Below are 20,151 nucleotides of genomic sequence, written 5' to 3' on the forward strand. Positions count from 1 at the left end.
GCCCCTGTAAGTCATTCAATAGCACAGTCTTGCCTCGCACACTCCCCTATTGCATCCCCATGGCCAGGAGTGTTCTGCACCTGTGCTGTAGTACTGCGCAAGCGCAGGGTGCTCCCGGCGACAGGAACACAATGGGGGTGCGTGCACAATACACCCCAGACTGGAGGACTTACCGGGGCCGATTGCAGAAGATCCATGAGGCCATGGATAATAGCGAGGGGGCTGGCGGAAGCCTCAGGTAATATACTTTGCATCCCCCATGACAAGATAGATTAGTTCCAAAACAGTCAGCTCTGTTAGCTGTTGCAACCTACAGAATGTTTGTTTACTGAGTCTTAGAGACTCTGTAACTTTAAAAAGTGCCCCTAGGGGTTACTTACCTCGAGAGGGAGAAGCCTCTAGATCCTATCGCAGCTTCCTCCGTCCCACGGTGGTCTCGCTGTGCCCCTCGTAAGCCACAGCCGACAATTTGTCAGGCTATGGTACGCTGTGGCGCAGCGCCTGCAATATTTACCTTCCCTGGCTCCAGCGTAGGCGCAGTAGCGGCTCTCAGCTCAGGATCAGGCAAGTCCCCTGCGCAGTAGAATGAACCTGACTGGGATCGGCTATTTCTGCCTGATCCCGAGCCGAGTGCTGCTACTGCGCCTGCGCTAGAGCCGGGAAGGTAAATATTTACATGGTCGCAGTTCGGAGCTGCCAAGTGAGACCGCAGTAGGACGGGGGAAGTTCGATAGGATCCAGAGGCTTCCCCCTCCCAAGATAAATACCCCCCAGGGGCATTTTTTTAAAGTTAGATTCTCCTTAAAGCCAGTAGAAAATATACCTGGTTTCCCAGAATGCTGGGGGGCTGGGTTACATACAGATTTAGGAGATGTTTCTGGCACTGCAGTCAGGAGAATTACCATAAGGCTAGGTCCACACTTGTGCCCTGCAGAACAGATACGTTTTTGTAAACTTTTTTTTCTCTCCGTTTTGAGACAAATGGGTATTTTTGCAGGAACGATTCCAGTCCGTGGAAACGTCTCCTGTCCTTGCCGTTGGTGGCGGGGGCCGCCATGCTGAAGGGGAGAGCAGGCAGGAAGGGGGCAGCGGGGGGAGGGGGGTCGGTGTCCCCCCTCCATCACCTGGATCCCCCCTTCCCCGCTCCCCCTCCAGCTAGTTTCAATCATTTAAAAATCGTCTAAAATCAATATAATGTAGCAGGCAGCGAGCGGGGAACTTAATTCCTTGCGCTCCACCACTCGCCGCGTCACTTCCTGTAATGCCATCCAATAAACATCAGATGACGGCATTGCAGGAAGTGACGCGGTGGGACGCAAGGAAGTAAGTTCCCCGCTCATCGCCTGCTACATTATGTTGATTTTAAACAATGTTTAAATTATTTGAAACAGAAACGGATCAGTTTCTGTGTCAAAATTTGCCTGCGTAGAGGGAAATCCGTTTTCCCATTGCCTGCCACTACCCCTGCGTGTATCAGGGTCCAGATCCGTTGCGTGAAAATGCAGCAAATCCGGACCTTCCGATCAGATTTTGAAAACGGGTCACTGCAAAACGCAGACGGATCTGGTTTTTTTCTTGGGTGAAGACGGCTGCTATTTTTAACATTAGTATCCGGGGCTCCGTTTTTAACCACTTCGGTCTATCTGGACGGATATATCCATCCAGATAGACTGTGCAGCTCCTGCTGCCTGAGGCGCGTGATCGCGCGCGCTCCCGCCGCCTGCCGTTAGCCCCCGATCAGTGAATGGGAATATAGTTCCCATTCACCGATCTAAGTCCCCCGCAGAAAAACAGACTGTCTCTTATCAGAGACCGTGGTTTTTCTGCAAAAAAAAAAGTTGCCCGTCCTCATTCTGGTTCCTGGAAGCGTGATCGTACGCTTCCAGGACTTTTTTGACTGTGGTCATCTTGTGGCCAAATAGTAAACTGCACCCACATACATTTCTTATTAAATAATGACATTACTTTACATTTAAAATTAGCTGTTTACCACCCACACCAAAAATTACCCAAACACATTTTTTAATTAAAAAAAAAATTAAATGAATAAAATTACAATTAAAAAAAACAACAACAAAAAAACTACATAAATATTTACCTAAGGGTCTGAACTTTTTAAATGTGCAAGTCTAGAGAGTATATTATATATTTTTTAAATTATAAGCTTGTAAATAGTGATGGATGCAAATTGAAAAAAATGCACCTTTATTTCTAAATAAAATATTGGCGCCATAAATTGTGATAGGGGCATAATTTAAACTGTGTAATAACCCGGACAAATGGGCAAATAAAATACATGTGTTTTAATTACGGTAGCATGTATTTATTTGAACTATAATGGTCAAAATCCTGAGAAATAATGAATTTTATCCATTTCTTTCTTAATCTTCCTGTTAAAATGGATTGAGAAAAAAATTAATTATTAGCAAAATGTACCACCTAAAGAAAGCCTAATTAGTGGCGTGAAAAACAAGTTATAGATCAATTAATTGTGATAAGTAGTGATAAAGTTATTGGCGAATGAATGGGAGGTGAAATTTGCTCGGATGCATAAGGTGAACAACACTGTAGGCTGAAGTGGTTAATCAGGGCTGAAAAACTAGGCTTTAAAGTGGATATTCTATCTTCTGTGCAGGACAAGGCATGTTCTGGGCAATGTATATTACAGTGGACCTGACCTCTTGCACAGGACAGAGGGGGAAAAAAAGAGTCATGCACCCTGTATGTATTTAGAGTTTAGCCTGTCTAATCCCACCTCATCTGTGTCTAATCACAAGTTGTAGTTTGATCTCTCAGCTGATCTCTCTGGCCTCTGCCATGGCAGAATAACTTGTTTGTTAACCCTATGTCTGCTTCCATGAAATCAGGAAGTAGACACACTGCAGATGTATTGCAGGATTGGTATCAGCTGTAACAAAGAAATGTTTTCACATTAACCACTTCACCCCAAGGCGGTTTTTACCCTAACGGACAAGAGAGATTTTCACCTTTCAGTCATCCCTTTCATTTGCCAATAGCTGCATCACTACTAATCACAATGAAATGATCTATATCTTGTTTTTTCACCACTAATTGGGCTTTTTGCGGTTGATATTTGTTTTCAGTAATTACTTTATTTTCTATGCATTTTAAAGGGAAATACAAGGAAAAAATGAAAAAATACACTTTCTCTAATTTTATCCCCTATGGTTTTAATATACGGTAAACACTGCTACTGTACATAAAACCCACACATTTTATCTGCCTATCTGTCCTGGTTATCACAAGATTTTAATTATGTCCCCCTAGTACAAAGTATGGTGACAATATATCATTTGGAACTAAAGGTGTATTTTTTTATTTTTTGTGTTTTTTTTTTCACTATTTTCACGTGCACGTACCCGCAGGAGCACGCACGTGTACCCACGGGAGTGCACGTGCACAGCAGCAGCAGAACTGTCTGACTTATTAAGAGGCTCTAGCAGGACGCAAGTCCGCATGTCATTAAGTGGTTATAGGTTATGTTGTTGCGTATCTTTTGGAGCAGGGAGGAAGTTCTGAGTTCAGGTCCGCTTTAAGAGGACTAGTGAATTGCTGCCGATGTGTGCTGTAATGGGCTTGCTGGGATGGTAGATTAGATTATGAGCCCCTCTGAGGGACAGTTAAGTGACATGACAATATACTCTGTACAGCGTGGCAGATGTCAGTGCTACATAATAATGCTGTGCAGCCCGTATAGGAGTGTGTGTATAGATATGCAGAATAAAGGCAGAGTAGCTGTTTACTGTAGCAGAGATCTCCCCCTGCCTGGCCCCAGCAGCAGCTCATGCTGTTTATCACATGCCAGCGTGTTTGTGTGTCCCAGCAGTGATGCAGCACAACGAGCGGCGTGTAACCGGAGACCTGTCAGGGTGAGATCGCTCTGCAGCCCAGCTTCCTGTTACAGCGTTGTCAGGATTTTATGGCTGCTTGTTTCCTGGTTGGGGGAATGCCCCTCCTCTCTGGGCTGGCACAGACAGTCATGCAGACCCAAATGACTTGTTAAAGGTTTTTATATCCGCTGCCTTTCCCTGAGTCATATCGGCTCTCAGCTAAGGTCGCTGAAAGGTCAGCAGAATGGTGCTACTGTATGACTGCATCCCTGCGTACAACACACACAGCAACAACGCCAGCTGGGTGCAAACAGGGGAGGAGCTTGTGTTTAAAGGGAACCCCCTCTGATCCCTTCAGCTTGCAGGGGTTAAAGTGGAGCTGAACTCTCGCACAGGACAGAAGGAAATCCTCGAGAAATGCACTCTGTATGTATTTAGAGAGTTTAGCCTGTCTATAATTCCCCCTCATCTGTGACTAATCACATCTGTAATTTGATCTCTCAGCTGTGTCAGCGGGCTGCCATGGCAGAGAGCTAATTGGTAAACACAGGATGTTAACAATATGTCTGCATCCATGAAAGCAGGAAGTAGTCACACTGCAGGTTTATTGCAGCATTTGTATCAGCTGTACAAGAAAAATGTTTTTTCTTTAAAGGTTATTATGCTGTTGCTTATCTTTTTGAGCTGAGAGGACGTTCCAAGTTCAGGTCTGCTTTAAATAGATTGTATCAAAGGAATCTCCTCCTAAAGGGGGAGGTTCATGAATCGTGTCGGCTGGGGGGTGTCCAATCTGGTTTCCAGTCGCTTTTCTGATCGATTTTCTGATCATTGTTGTACAAAATTGGTCAGAAAAACTATTGGAAATCAGATTGGACCTATCAAAAATGATAGTTAACCCGTCGATCTGCTGGGAAAATGCGCGGTGTGCACCAAGCATAATACTTTTGGCCATAAGCCAGTTACACACACCCAATTGTGATTGGCTAATCCGTTCATAGTATTCAAAGTTTATTGGCCCTCATGAACCGAAGAGGTGGTAAAATTGGCCATAATTGGATGCGTGTACCAGGCTTTAGCCCCTGAACAAGCATGCAGCAGAGCAGATGTTTCTGACTGAACGGTGACTGGATTAGCTGCATGCTTGTTTCAAGTGTGTGATTCAGACACTACTGCAGCCAAAGGGATCAGCAGGACTGCCAGGCAACTGGTGTTGTTTAAAAGGTAATAAACAGGGCAGCCTCCATATCTCTCTCACAGGTGTCCTTTAATTACTGGGGGGGGGGGGGGGCGGTGCTGCTGCTTCCTGGCCCCCTTTCTGTATTTGTCCCACCATCTTGTGTCTGCCCACTGCAGCTGCCTCAGTCCAATGTGGCTGTGGTGATATTGTGCAGAATATCACCGGGAGACCTGCGGCTGTGAGACGCAAGATGGGGAGGAGGGCTGGGGATCAGCTCTGCACAGAGGGAATTAAATTTCTTGCTGCCAACCCAATAACCCACACTATTTATCAGGGCTGTGGAGTCGGAGTCGTGGTTTCATAAACTGAGGAGTCTGAGTCAGGAGTTGGAGTCGGATGATTTGTGTACCAAATCTAAAGCCCTGGTAAGTATTAGACTAAGGAGTCGGAGTCTGAGCCATTTTGGGTACCTGGAGTCGGCTTCATAAACTGAGGAGTTTGTGTCGGATGATTTTTGTACCTACTTCACGGCCCTGCAATTTATGAACCTCCCTTAGGCCTGGAACCCACTGAAAACCGCAAACGCAAAACGCAACCGCTAGCGTTTTGTCTGAGCGGTTTGCAAGCGGATTCATGCGCGTTTTTGGTCGTGTTTTGCAACATTGTATTTTTTTGCCCAGCGGGTGCGTAGCGTTTTGCGTTTTTATCCTGATTGGTCCTGTGAATTATTTTTCATTTTGTTACAGTGTGCTGAACCGCAAAACGCTAGCAAAACCGCTCAGTTTAGGTTTTGCTGAGCGTTTCCGCTAGCGGTTCAATACTTTACATTGAAGCGCTAACGCTCCCAAAATGCTGCAGGTCCTGCGTTTGCGTTTCTGAGAAACGCAAACGCTCCTGTGGAAGTTGCCCCATCCATAAACATTAGCCCAGCGTTTTGGCAAACTGCTAGCGTATCGCAGTGCTGCCAAAACGCTGCCAAAAGCGCTCCTGTGGGTTCCAGCCCTTAGGGGTGATTCATTGCTGCTGTGGAGATTCCCTTTAGGACTTGTACACTGAGAGGTGGAGGGCTGTCTGTGTAGCAGTTCCCTGAGCTCTGCATGCTCTGCTCTGTGTGGTGCTGCAGAAAAGCTGTGCCAAGCATGGGGCTCTGTACACTGGGGACCCAGCGCTGCAAGACGAGAGCGCTAACCGATATGCCACCGTGCTGCCGAGATGACATGTGACATGAGATAAACCTGTATAACCAGTGCAGAGCACATTAATAACTAGACTGTTTTACTTGCTTTATTTTGCTGCCTAAAAGAGGTTATTTCTATGCATGGAAGTGACAGCTTCTGTCTTGTCTGTACCTTGTCGGCAATATAATAAACATCACTGATAAGCAAATTAAAGCCATAAACGTTTTCCTGGTAGATTACGTCTGAGGGCAGGGAGAGATAAAATACATGAACTTTTGACCATTTTCTAACCCAGGGACACTTAATAGGCTGCCACTAATTAGAGACAGTAGAGCATACAACCTACTTTCTAAATGTTTAAATATAAAACAAAAACCCTGGGATATCTAAAAATAAAAACATTTTTTGCAGTAGGAGGATAAATACAATTGTTTATCTCATCATCCGTTTATTTTCACTTCGGGTTCACCTTAACCTTTTGGGGACCGCCTGCATGAGATCCTACGCTGCAGGTGTGGCTGTTCTAGCCTGATGCGGCGTAGGATCTACGCCGCCCGCCGTTTCCGCTCCTGATGCGATTGTGCACACCCGAGAGCGGAGATGAAACGATCATATGACAGCTGACATCTCCCCTCAGTGATCAGAAGCCATCGCATATAGCTCCTGATCACGTGATCACTACAATCGCGGGAGGATTGTAGTGATCACTAGTAACGGGGGCTTAGAAGAGGATCCACTCACCTTCCTGCCGTTCCCGCGACGATCGGCGCTCCCCACCGCTCTTGCCGGCATCTCTGCTCGTTGTGACGTAAGTCCCGGGCCACGGCTTGATGACCTCATCAAGCCGCAACCTGGGACTTAGCGTCAGTACGAGCGGGGATGTCGGCGAGAGTGGAGGGGTCCACAGCGGCTCATCGCTGGTGTCTGGAAGGTGAGTGAAAGCTGCTGCTGAAAGGGGGGACACCTGGCCACACAGGGGAGACACGGCCCAGCAAGAGGATCAGGCTGCCTGACCCCCCCCCCCCAAACGCGTGCCCCCCCCCCCCCCCCCCATGCAAAAGTGCCTGGGTTAGGCGGCCGGTCCTGAAAGGGTTAAAATGCCTCTCGAGGTACACGGCAAAGCCCTCTTTATTTCATAGGAGCTGCTGTGCAATAACTCTCTCCATACTCCTTATGTGATAAATGTATTAAGGATTTGGATTTCAGGGATGGAGGGCTTTTCCCTCAGTTGGGACACTTGTCCAGTGAGCTGCTGAGATCAGTGAATAGAATACTGTAAGTTCCTGGGATGTAATGCCTTCAGCAATGCTTGACCTATATGAGAAGTCGCTGTGAGTGCTGTGAGTGCGCCCGGGGCCTGCAGCGTATTCACGCTCTTTGTCCTCCTGAGCTGATAATAGCCCAGCGCTCTCCTCCATTCACTAGTCTCTTGTTTCCAGACCAGCATCAGAACCACTTTCTGTATTCCTGTTTAGTGCAGACCCAGCAGCCCTAATAACATGCTTGTGTTTCCCTACAGAGACCATGACGAGCTCAGGAAAGGAGAACTCCCGCATGAAGAGCTACAAGAACAAGTCTCTCAATCCGGATGAGATGCGGAGGAGGCGGGAGGAGGAGGGGCTACAGCTGCGCAAACAGAAGCGGGAAGAGCAGGTGAGTGACAGTGGGGAGGCATTTATGTTCAGTTTGCTTCACACGATCTACTTTATTTAGCCACAGTGCACAGGTGCAAGCAAATGCCCCTGGTCTACAGCTGTGTATAACACGCCTCTTCAGGACACGTGCCCCGTGTTTCTCACCCCTCCCATCTACCTATATAGAGGTGTCAATGTTTGCCCACCCACTGGGGGAGGGAGGGGACAACAGCAGTATAATAAAACCACCTGAGAACACATCAAAGGACGACTACTTAAAGGGGAACTTCAGCCTAAACAAACATACTGTCATTAAGTTACATTAGTTATGTTAATTAGAATAGATAGTTAATATAATCTGTTACCCACCCTGTTTTAAAAGAACAGTCAAATGTTTGTGATTCATGGGGGCTGCCATCTTTGTCATGGGGGCAGCCAGCTTTTTGGTTGAAAGGAGGTGACCGAGAGCATGAGACACAGTTCCAACTGTCCTGTGTCCTGATCACCCCTCCCAGCTGCACACCCTAGGCTTCAAATATCAAATTTAAAATGTAAAATAAAAAAAATTGCACCAAAACAGCAGAATGAGAACAACAACATCAGAATCCCATCATGCTTTGCACAGCATCAGGGGGAAAAATGCCCGGGCAGTTTTCTTCTGTGCAGCTAAAAATGAGGCTTGTATAAGAGAAACAAAGTTCTGATGCTGTGAAACTGTTAAACACTAGGCCTTTTCAGTTCTGCTGAGCAGATTTTTAGTCTGGAGGTTCACTTTAAAAAATGCATTGACTTCATTCCTCTCGTTGAAGCCCAGGTGCATCCGTAGGTGAAATCATGGTGGCTTCTCTTTTTAGGAGTGTCTCACCCCTTGAGCCACCCCTATTATCGCTTTCTACCACTTCTAAACCCGCAAAGGATAAGCAGCTCACATTGGCCCTATGGGCCTTCTTCGTGTGTTCCATTAGATGGGTTGTTCTCACACCGGTTTTAATAGATCTCTTGTGTTGAAGAAAGAGTTCCTTCGGGGGTTGAACCGTTTTGCCAATATAACTTCAGCAAGGACAGCAAATAGAAAACAACGTACTTTGCGTTCTACTTGTATTCAGATTTTGTGTAAAATGCATCTTGAAATTAGACCAGGTTTAATAATTTTGTGTTAATTTGTATTGGTCCAATTTCAAGCTGTGTCCAGTTAACATGAAATCTGAATGTGAGTGGAAATGATTTGCATCTCATTAGCAGCAGTTACTCTGTGAGCTTTGTTCCTGTCCAGAACTGCCGGTGCAGGAGTCATTTAGCTGCATAGAGCACAAAAAGAAAAACCGAGCGCTCCTCTTTGTGCATTTGCTTCATTAGTTTCAGCAATAGCGCTTTCAGTTACACTTACAGTGTTCATGCGATGTTAAAGGCGTTTCATAGGCCTGTCGGCAAGTCCTCTCTCCTGCGCTTGGCCAGAGCTGCAGGAGTGATGTTCAGCTTGGAGCAGTGGGCGGGGCCTGGTCGTGCTGGAGCCATCTCACGTCATGACGCGTTTCGGCGTTAGACCACACCTTCGTCAGGTGACGCGATGGCGGGGACGACTAGGATCTGAAGGACTTATACATACTGCCGTCTGCAGACACCCGGCTACTTCCTCTACTGCGCAGCTTGTCCACACCCTCGGGTCACCTGACAAAGGCGTGGTCTAACGCCGAAACGCGTCGTGACGTCAGACGGCTCCAGCGCGACCAGGCCCCACCCATTGCACCTCGCTCCAAGCTGAACATCGCCCCTGCAGCTCTGGCCAAGCGCAGGAGAGGACAGAGGACTTGCTGGCAGGCCTATGATGCGCCTTTAACATCGCATGAACACTGTAAGTGTAACTGAAAGCGCTATTGCTGAAATTAAATGAAGTTAATGCGCAAAGAGGAGCGCTCTGTATTTTTTTGTTCTCTTAGGTTAACTGGAGCCACCCAGCACCAAGAGCTGCACCCAGGACATTAAAGAGACACTGAAGCGAGAATAAATCTCGCTTCAGTGCTTCTATTCAGCAGGGGCACGTGTGCTAAAACGCTGCTATCCCGCGGCTAAACGGGGGTCCCTTACCTCCCAAATCCCCTCCGTGCAGCGGGGGATCACTTCCGCATTCAGGCAGGGCTAATGGCTGCAGCCCTGCCTCACGCGCGTCTGTCAGCGCGTATCTCCGCCTCTCCCCCCGCCCCTCTGTCTTCCTTCGCTGAGAGGGGCGGGGGAGAGGCGGCGGTGCGCCGCTGAGAGGCAGGGCTGCAGCCGTTAGCCCTGCCTGAAGAGCAGCAAATTCTACAACCAAGTTGGTCGTTGATTTTGCGGGGGTTGGGGGTGAAGGGACCTCCGTTCAGCCGCGGGATAGCGGCGTTTTAGCATATAAGCACTGAAGCGAGATTTATTCTCCCTTCAGTGTCCCTTTAACTTATCGCATCACCATCCTTACCACCAAGGCAGCGCAGGGTCATCTTCCCCTTTTAGCTGCATAGAGCAGGAGCCGTAGTTACTCATTTTCAACTCCCGCACTAATCCATTGACTGGCATGTTTGACACTCCTATAATAACTGTAAATACTCAGAATAATGATTGCTTTTAGTCCTTTCTGCTTCCTCTCTCTGATGTGTTATTTTCTCCCCCAGCTGTTCAAGAGACGGAATGTGGCCAACGCAGAGGAGACCCCTGAGGACGAGGGGATGTGTGACGGGAACTTCCACGACACGCAGACCAATAACATGGAGATGGCTTCGGTGAGTGCAGAACCCCGGCTCTACAATACACGAGACCTGAGGATGAGACAGCAGCCCATTGGTGCAGAGCTCTGTGACTAATACAGGAGACCTGATAATAGGACAGCAGCCCATTGGTGGAGAGCTCTGTGACTAATACAGGAGACCTGATAAGACAGCAGCCCATTGGTGGAGAGCTCTGTGTCTGTAATACAGGAGACCTGATAATAAGACAGCAGCCCATTGGTGGAGAGCTCTGTGACTGTAATACAGGAGACCTGATAATAAGACAGCAGCCCATTGGTGGAGAGCTCTGTGACTGTAATACAGGAGACCTGATAATAGGACAGCAGCCCATTGGTGGAGAGCTCTGTGACTGTAATACAGGAGACCTGATAATAAGACAGCAGCCCATTGGTGGAGAGCTCTGTGACTGTAATACAGGAGACCTGATAATAAGACAGCAGCCCATTGGTGGAGAGCTCTGTGACTGTAATACAGGAGACCTGATAATAGGACAGCAGCCCATTGGTGGAGAGCTCTGTGTCTGTAATACAGGAGACCTGATAATAGGACAGCAGCCCATTGGTGGAGAGCTCTGTGACTGTAATACAGGAGACCCAATGATAAGACAGCAGCCCATTGGTGGAGAGCTCTGTGTCAGTAATACAGGAGACCTAATAAGACAGCAGCCCATTGGTAGAGCGCTTTGTGTCTGTAATACAGGAGACCTGATAATAGGACAGCAGCCCATTGGTGGAGAGCTCTGTGTCTGTTATACAGGAGACCTGATAAAGACAGCAGCCCATTGGTGGAGAGTTCTGTGTCAGTAATACAGGAGACCTGTTGATGAGACAGCAGCCCATTGGTGGAGAGCTCTGTGTCTGTAATACAGGAGACCTGATAATAAGACAGCAGCCCATTGGTGGAGAGTTCTGTGTCAGTAATACAGGAGACCTGTTGATGAGACAGCAGCCCATTGGTGGAGAGCTCTGTGTCAGTAATACAGGAGACCTGATGATTAGACAGCAACCCATTGGTGGGGAGCTCTGTGTCTGTAATACAGGAGACCTAATAAGACAGCAGCCCATTGGTAGAGAGCTCTGTGTCTGTAATGCAGGAGACCTGATGATGAGACAGCAGCCCATTGGTGGAGAGCTCTGTGTCAGTAATACAGGAGACCTGATGATGAGACAGCAGCCCATTGGTGGAGAGCTCTGTGTCAGTAATACAGGAGACCTGATGATGAGACAGCAGCCCATTGGTGGAGAGCTCTGTGTCGGTAATACAGGAGACCTGATGATGAGACAGCAGCCCATTGGTAGAGAGCTCTGTGTCTGTAATACAGGAGACCTGATGATAAGACAGCAGCCCATTGGTGGAGAGCTCTGTGTCAGTAATACAGGAGACCTGATGATAAGACAGCAGCCCATTGGTGGAGAGCTCTGTGTCAGTAATACAGGAGACCTGATGATAAGACAGCAGCCCATTGGTGGGGAGCTCTGTGTCTGTAATACAGGAGACCTAATAAGACAGCAGCCCCATTGGTAGAGAGCTCTGTGTCTGTAATGCAGGAGACCTGATGATGAGACAGCAGCCCATTGGTGGAGAGCTCTGTGTCAGTAATACAGGAGACCTGATGATTAGACAGCAGCCCATTGGTGGAGAGCTCTGTGTCAGTAATACAGGAGACCTGATGATGAGACAGCAGCCCATTGGTGGAGAGCTCTGTGTCAGTAATACAGGAGACCTGATGATGAGACAGCAGCCCATTGGTGGAGAGCTCTGTGTCGGTAATACAGGAGACCTGATGATGAGACAGCAGCCCATTGGTGGAGAGCTCTGTGTCAGTAATACAGGAGACCTGATGATAAGACAGCAGCCCATTGGTGGAGAGCTCTGTGTCAGTAATACAGGAGACCTGATGATAAGACAGCAGCCCATTGGTGGAGAGCTCTGTGTGAGTAATACAGGAGACCTGATGATAAGACAGCAGCCCATTGGTGGAGAGCTCTGTGTCAGTAATACAGGAGACCTGATGATGAGACAGCAGCCCATTGGTGGGGAGCTCTGTGTCAGTAATACAGGAGACCTGATGATAAGACAGCAGCCCATTGGTGGAGAGCTCTGTGTCAGTAATACAGGAGACCTGATGATAAAACAGCAGCCCATTGGTGGAGAGCTCTGTGTCAGTAATACAGGAGACCTGATGATAAGACAGCAGCCCATTGGTGGAGAGCTCTGTGTCAGTAATACAGGAGACCTGATGATAAGACAGCAGCCCATTGGTGGGGAGCTCTGTGTCAGTAATACAGGAGACCTAATAAGACAGCAGCCCATTGGTAGAGAGCTCTGTGTCAGTAATACAGGAGACCTGATGATGAGACAACAGCCCATTGGTGGAGAGCTCTGTGACTGTAATACAGGAGACCTGATGATGAGACAGCAGCCCATTGGTGGAGAGCTCTGTGTCTGTAATACACGAGACCTGATGATGAGACAGCAGCCCATTGGTGGAGAGCTCTGTGACTGTAATACAGGAGACCTGATGATAAGACAACAGCCCATTGGTGGAGAGCTCTGTGTCTGTAATACACGAGACCTGATAAGACAGAAGCCCATTGGTGGAGAGCTCTGTGTCTGTAATACAGGAGACCTGATAAGACAGCAGCCCATTGGTGGAGAGCTCTGTGTCTGTAATACACGAGACCTGATAATGAGACAGCAGCCCATTGGTGGAGAGCTCTGTGTCTGTAATACACGAGACCTGATGATGAGACAGCAGCCCATTGGTGGAGAGCTCTGTGTCAGTAATACAGGAGACCTGATGATAAGACAGCAGCCCATTGGTGGAGAGCTCTGTGTCAGTAATACAGGAGACCTGATGATAAGACAGCAGCCCATTGGTGGGGAGCTCTGTGTCAGTAATACAGGAGACCTAATAAGACAGCAGCCCATTGGTAGAGAGCTCTGTGTCAGTAATACAGGAGACCTGATGATGAGACAACAGCCCATTGGTGGAGAGCTCTGTGACTGTAATACAGGAGACCTGATGATGAGACAGCAGCCCATTGGTGGAGAGCTCTGTGTCTGTAATACACGAGACCTGATGATGAGACAGCAGCCCATTGGTGGAGAGCTCTGTGACTGTAATACAGGAGACCTGATGATAAGACAACAGCCCATTGGTGGAGAGCTCTGTGTCTGTAATACACGAGACCTGATAAGACAGCAGCCCATTGGTGGAGAGCTCTGTGTCTGTAATACACGAGACCTGATAATGAGACAGCAGCCCATTGGTGGAGAGCTCTGTGTCTGTAATACACGAGACCTGATGATGAGACAGCAGCCCATTGGTGGAGAGCTCTGTGTCTGTAATACACGAGACCTGATGATAAGACAGCAGCCCATTAGTGGAGAGCTCAGCCATATAGAGCTAGCAGCAGCCAGGGGGCGCTCTAACGTGCAAATACTGATGTTACTTGGCAGTGTATCCTCTGCTCTCTCTTATTGGTCAGTGAGGCTGTCCGTGTTAATGATGGGCCAATAATCAGGCTGATGAGGAGAGAGGGGTAATACGTGTTACTGTATGAATAGCTGGTGTGCAGAAAACAGAGAGGGCCTAATAGGTGCTGATAATTCTATAGTTGGGGTATGATAATGTCAGTGCTAGTTGTTGGGTAATGTGAACCTGTCTGCTATGGTTTATGGAGCGACACTGAGACCTGAGATGTAAATAGTGCCCGCCCCTTCCTGCCTCACTAAGCTGCTCCCATTGGCCAGTGATCACTGGACTGGCACTCAGTCATTTCTCCTGCATATCCTATGTAAAGAGATACTGACAGTTGGGCAATGGGAGCAGCTTATTGAAACGGCCTGTTACAATGCACTTTATCGTAGTAATGCTCACGGTATTGGAGTACCACGAGTTGCACTAATAGTGTAATCCGCGGTACGCTGCTGCAGTAGTGCCGGTGATATTCCCATGCACTGTCTGTGCATAGTAATATTTACTGCAGTTACGGCATCCCCATTGCCTCCGATTATTTGAGCCTGCATTTCTGTATTTAGGATAGAACTGGTTGCCTTTGCGTGCGTTCCTCTTTGCCCCGTCCTGCAAAATCTCACTTCCAGGTAATGGGATGGCATCTCAATATTTTTTTCTTTTGGTGTATGTAACATGGTCTCATCTCTCCTTACAGAGCGGAGTCATCACACCGGATATGATAGAGATGATTTTCTCTGAAAACCCAGAGCAGCAGCTGTCCGCTACACAGAGATTCCGCAAGCTCCTATCGAAAGGTAAACTCGCTGTGTATGTATGTATAGTATATCTGTATGTAGGCACACAGTGTTGTGTAACAATAGCTATTACAGCTATGCAGTTACTGTGGGCCACAGTGACTGTACCTGTCTGTTCAGGCCACTCCTACCACCCCCCCCCCCACACACGAGGCTTGACAGTTCTTTACGCTAAGTCAGGGGTGTCAAACTCAAATACAAAGTAGGCCGAAATCGAACAGTAGGACCAAGTTGTGGGGCAACCTCAATGTCTACTGCCCACCTTATAAAGTTCCCTGGTCTCTAATCCCCCCCCCCCCAACCACTATGCAGATCCCTGGTGTCTAGTGGTCCTCCTCCCTCCCCTATACAGTTCCCTGGTGTCTAGTGGTCAACACCCTCCCTATACAGTTCCCTGGTGTCTAGTGGTCAACACCCTCCCTATACAGTTCCCTGGTGTCTAGTGGTCAACACCCTCCCTCTCCTATACAGTTCCCTGGTGTTTAGTGCTTTCCCTCTACCTTTCCCACATGGCTATCCTGTTGATCTAGTGTGGGCCAAACATAATGCAAAGTAGGCCAAACCACTTGAGGGCCAAATTGTAATGGCTCTGAGGGCCAGATTTGGCCCGCGGGCCGGAGTTTGACATGAATGCTCTAAAGGAAACCTGAATTGAGAGGGATAGAAAGGCTGACATATCTATTTAATATTAAACAATACCAGTTACCTGGCTGTCCTGATGTTCCTCTGCATCTAACGGTGGCCATACATACGTAGACTTAACTGATCGACCATCAGATTCAATAATTATTTAATCTGATGATCTGTTCAGCCAAGAGCATGTCCGATCGACAGGTCGACCAATATCAGGCTGACAAACCCATGTTACGTGGGTATGTACACACTGCTGGGCCACAGAGAACAGGAGCTGAGATGGGAGAGACCCGAGCGGGGCAAGGAGCGCGCCAGCCGGAGACAGGTGATGGGGGGTACTCTGCAGGGGCCCAGGGTAGCAGGGGCCACAGGGTGAAAACTGTGTGTTGTGTGAAGGGCTGTGGAGTCGGAGCAATTTTGGAGTTGGAGTCGGGAGTCACAGGGCCAGATTTATCAAGAGTGTCTGAGACAAAATATTAGTAGGTTTTTATAAGTCCGTGCAGAACTGTCTCAGACATCCTAAGAAATCACTAGCTAGTGCAGACTCCTTCTTAAACTGCTAGGAATAGAAGGAGTTAGGAAGGTCTCTCAGGCAGTGCAGTGTGTGAGGGGAATTGCTGTTGCTGAGGTAACTAGCACACCTGCTGTCAGCAGGCTCTGAGTGAAGGGGGAGGAGCCCTTCACAAATCACATCTAGCCTGCACTGTCTTTAGAATGGCTAATGAGCACTTCTTATCTGCAGCAGTTTAGGAATGGAGTTGCACTTTTCTTAACTGTAGTGCAGCTCTAGAAATCCACACTAAACTGCCACAATTACATAGGCTTTGGGAAGTTTCTTACTATCATGCAGAACTGTTCTTCTGCTGGTTAGAACAGTTTTTAGAAGAAAAAACTGTCGGTAATGCTTTGATAAATCTGGCCCAGAGAATCAACAGGAGAGCCAGGCAATCTGCATTGTTTAAAGGAAATTAATATGGTAGCCTCCTATCCCTCTCACGTCAGGTACCCTTTAAGTAAAATCTACTCCCGTCCTGTGAGTTTCCCCCACCCTGATTCTGCTCCGTTCCCTCCAAGGCCCGGCCAGTAGCAGGCTGAGTGAGGCACGCAGGAGGAATTAAGCAGTTCAGCAGCTTAGTGATGTCAGTGTTTGTTCTTCCCGGAATGGGGCAAAGTCCCGGCGTCATATACACTGCGAGTGACACAGTGACCTCCACACATCATTTATATGGTGTATTAGCAGGCTGTGTTCCCTGTGCTGTCACATCCCAGTCATGTAGCAGCTGTCATTCTGTATCCTGGAGATACTGCCTGTGGGCTGCTGCACCATGTGACGTCCGTGCAAGTGGAGGAGCATGCTGGAATATGACTAGCAGAAGTGGTCATAGTCAGTTTTGCTATGCAAAAATTCAATATTGTGGAAAGCGGAATGTACCATTAGTTGTAGGGGTGACTTCAACTGATCAAACTTTTTAATTTTGGTTACTGCAGAGCAAGCAGTTTGTAAAAATCTGTAATATACCATCATTTATGGAATGAATCTTCACCTTTTAGCAGCAGGCCTCTCCTGTTGTTCTTAAAGGGACACTTAAGCCAGAAAAAAAAATGAGTTTTACTCACCTGGGGCATCTACCAGCCCCCTGCAGCAGTCCTGTGCCCTCGCAGCCACTCACTGCTCCTCTGGTCCCACGCTGCCAGCTAGTTTCGTTCTTGCCGACAGGCCCGACATTACTGGCTACGCGTAGCTTTTTACATTCCCGACTTTAATTAGCACTATTGCGGGACGCAACGCATACGGAGATACGCGTTGTCGCATTACCTACGCATAGATATGCGGCAACGCGTATTTTTGGACGCGTTGCGGCCCGCAATAGCGCTAATTACAGTCGGGAATGCAGAGAAAGCTACGCATGGCCAGTCCTGTCGGGCCTGTCGGCAAAAACGAAACTAGCTGGCAGCGGGGGACCAGAGGATTAGTGAGTGGCTGCGAGGTGCACAGGACTGCTGCAGGGGGCTGGTTGAAGCCCCAGGTGAGTAAAACTCATTTTTTTTTTCTGGCTTAAGTGTCCCTTTTAAGACATCTTTACAAATGGCTCTGCAGCTTTCAGATGTAAGAAATACGGTAAGTTGTAGCCACTCCTGCTGCTAATGGTACAGTCCTGTTTCCACAACACCAACATTTTCTGTAGCCAAGCAGACTGAGTCCTGGCCCTGCTGGAGAGCTTTTAGCTGTGCTTTGGGATCGCTGACGCTGATGAAAGTCAATGGTGGTGAACCCACAGGACCAAATCCGTACCTTCCGCGCTACCGCCGCTGTCCGCGCTCCCGCCGCTCGTGCGCGCACACCCGCCGCTCGTGCACGCCGCCGCTCGCTCGCCCGGAGATCAATGAACGGGAAAATCCATTCCCGTTCGTTGATCTAGCTCCCGCAATGATCTGCTGCTTCTTTCAGAAACAGCGAGATCATTGTGCGTCTCCCAGCCTCCTACTGCTTCCTGTAAGCGTCCTTCCGGACGCTTACAGGTCGCATGTAAACAAACACTCTGTGGCCATCTTGTGGCCAAATAGTAAACTACACCCTAAAAGCATTTTACATAAACAAACATTACATTTACACAATAAATTAACTCATTACCTCCCACACTCCCCAATTATTATTTTTTTTTTTTGTAATTAAAAAAAAAAAAAAATACAATAAAAAAAAAAACATAAATAGTTACCTTAGGGACTGAACTTTTTAAATATTTATGTCAAGAGGGTATAACACTGTTACTTTATAAACTGCGGGCTTGTAATTAGGGATGGATGCAAAACTGAAAAAAATGCACCTTTATTTCCAAATAAAATATTGTCGCCAAACATTGTGATAGGGACATAATTTAAATGGTTTTATAACCGGGACAAATGGGTTAATACATTTCATGGGTTTTAATTACAGTAGCATGCTTTATTTAAAAACTATAATGGCCGAAAACTGAAAAATAATAATTTTTTCCCACATTTTTTCCTATTTCCCCATTAAAACACATTTAGAATAAAATAATTCTTGGCATAATGTCCCACCTAAAGAAAGCCTAATTGGTGGCAAAAAAAACAAGATATAGTTCATTTCATTGGGATAAGTAATAATAAAGTTATAGACGAATGAATGGAAGGAGCGCTGAAAGGTGAAAATTGCTCTGGTGGTCAGGGGGTAAAACCCCTCAGTGGTGAAGTGGTTAAACTACTTGCTGGATACCCCCAGGTCTGGCTTCCGTCACATAGCACCGCCCCTACCATAAGGGGGTCATCTGCGTTTTTCTAATTGGATTTATAAAAGCGCCTATGACCTTTTGTGAAAGAGGGCGGGGTTAAGTGCCAGAAGCCGGTGAAAAAAGAAATGGGGAGAGGTAAGGAGTTTTTAAAGTATTTTGTGCAAAAAAAAAAATTAAAAAAAAATGTTAATCGGAAGGGCTGTGGAGTCGGAGTCGAAGAGTTGGAGCAATTTTGGGTACCTGGAGTCGGAGTTGGAGGTTTCATAAACTGAGTCAGAGTGGGAGTTGGATGGTTTTTGTACAAACTCCACAGCCCTGGTACAATGTCTGACAGTAGTTTATACAGCGCTTCCAACATGCCAGATAACACGTCGGGGTTCCCTGCACAAAGTGCAAGCATAGGAGCGACCCCCAGTGGGCCTCGGGCCCTACAGATTTTAGGGAGTAAAGGCAAATATTTTGCAAAGCAGTGCGCTCTTTTGTGATGGTAATAGTATACAATACTTGTTTATTTTGTGATAGATGCCCTTTAACCCCTTAGCTGCCAATTTATTTTTAAATTTGCAAGTGCTCCAGGCCAAGCACACTTTTTTTTTAATTCTTATATTTCCTTGCTACTAATTAGTACTGCTGTCACGTGTATTTATGGCCACTTGTCACTAGGGGGCAGTGTGAGACAATAACAGAGGACTTCTGCTTTCAGTTTCTATATTTTCTGCTAGCAGAGAGAGATCAAAGCATTCCAAGAATTTACAGCACAACGAGTTCTGCTGACTAAGGTCACAAGCTGTGCACTCATCTTACACAAGATACATTTAATTCCTTTGAAGCTCCTAATGGGTTAATTGTATTGCACTCTTTACTGCTCCATCCAAGCTAATTCTGCTGTAAGGAGCGATTCCGTGGTGATCGCCACACCTTTAATCCAGAATGTTAACATGGTAACTCCTTGGGTTATAATGATAGTGCAGTGTTAATAATAGTTACTTGTAGATCCTCCAACACAGCCAGGCTTAATAATAGATCACAGATGGAAATGATTCACTCTGCAGTGCCAAGTATGTCTGGCGCTCCTCTCACCCTCCTTACATACCTGAGGCTACTCCTGTGTTACACCAACATTGAGGTTACTTATATGCTTGAGAAAAGGTTTCTATCTGTAAGCCCTGTACTAGGGAGAGGATCATTTCTATCTGCAGTCTATTGCTCAGCCTGGCTGCATAGTACATCTATGAGTATCTGTAATGTAAGCCCTGTACTAGGGAGAGGATCATTTCTATGTGCAGTCTATTGCTCAGCCTGGCTGCATACTACATCTATGAGTATCTGTAATGTAAGCCCTGTAGTAGGGAGTGGATCATTTCTATCTGCAGTCTATTGCCCAGCCTGGCTGCAT

The 20,151-nt window shown here is 47.2% G+C and overlaps 1 protein-coding gene across 1 annotated transcript in view; it reads left to right on the forward strand.

The window, feature by feature from the left end:
• KPNA1 (karyopherin subunit alpha 1) overlaps nucleotides 1–20,151 on the forward strand; it is an 89,320-nt gene that overhangs the window by 32,266 nt on the left and 36,903 nt on the right. The window contains exons 2-4 of the mRNA XM_068270935.1: nucleotides 7,726–7,859; nucleotides 10,483–10,590; nucleotides 14,772–14,871. Of these exons, the coding sequence (XP_068127036.1) occupies nucleotides 7,731–7,859; nucleotides 10,483–10,590; nucleotides 14,772–14,871 (337 nt within the window). The 5' untranslated portion in view covers nucleotides 7,726–7,730. The remainder of the gene's footprint in view (nucleotides 1–7,725; nucleotides 7,860–10,482; nucleotides 10,591–14,771; nucleotides 14,872–20,151) is intronic.

The sequence above is a fragment of the Hyperolius riggenbachi genome, chromosome 2 (genome assembly GCF_040937935.1).
Source record: "Hyperolius riggenbachi isolate aHypRig1 chromosome 2, aHypRig1.pri, whole genome shotgun sequence".
Classification (NCBI taxonomy): Eukaryota; Metazoa; Chordata; class Amphibia; order Anura; family Hyperoliidae; genus Hyperolius; species Hyperolius riggenbachi.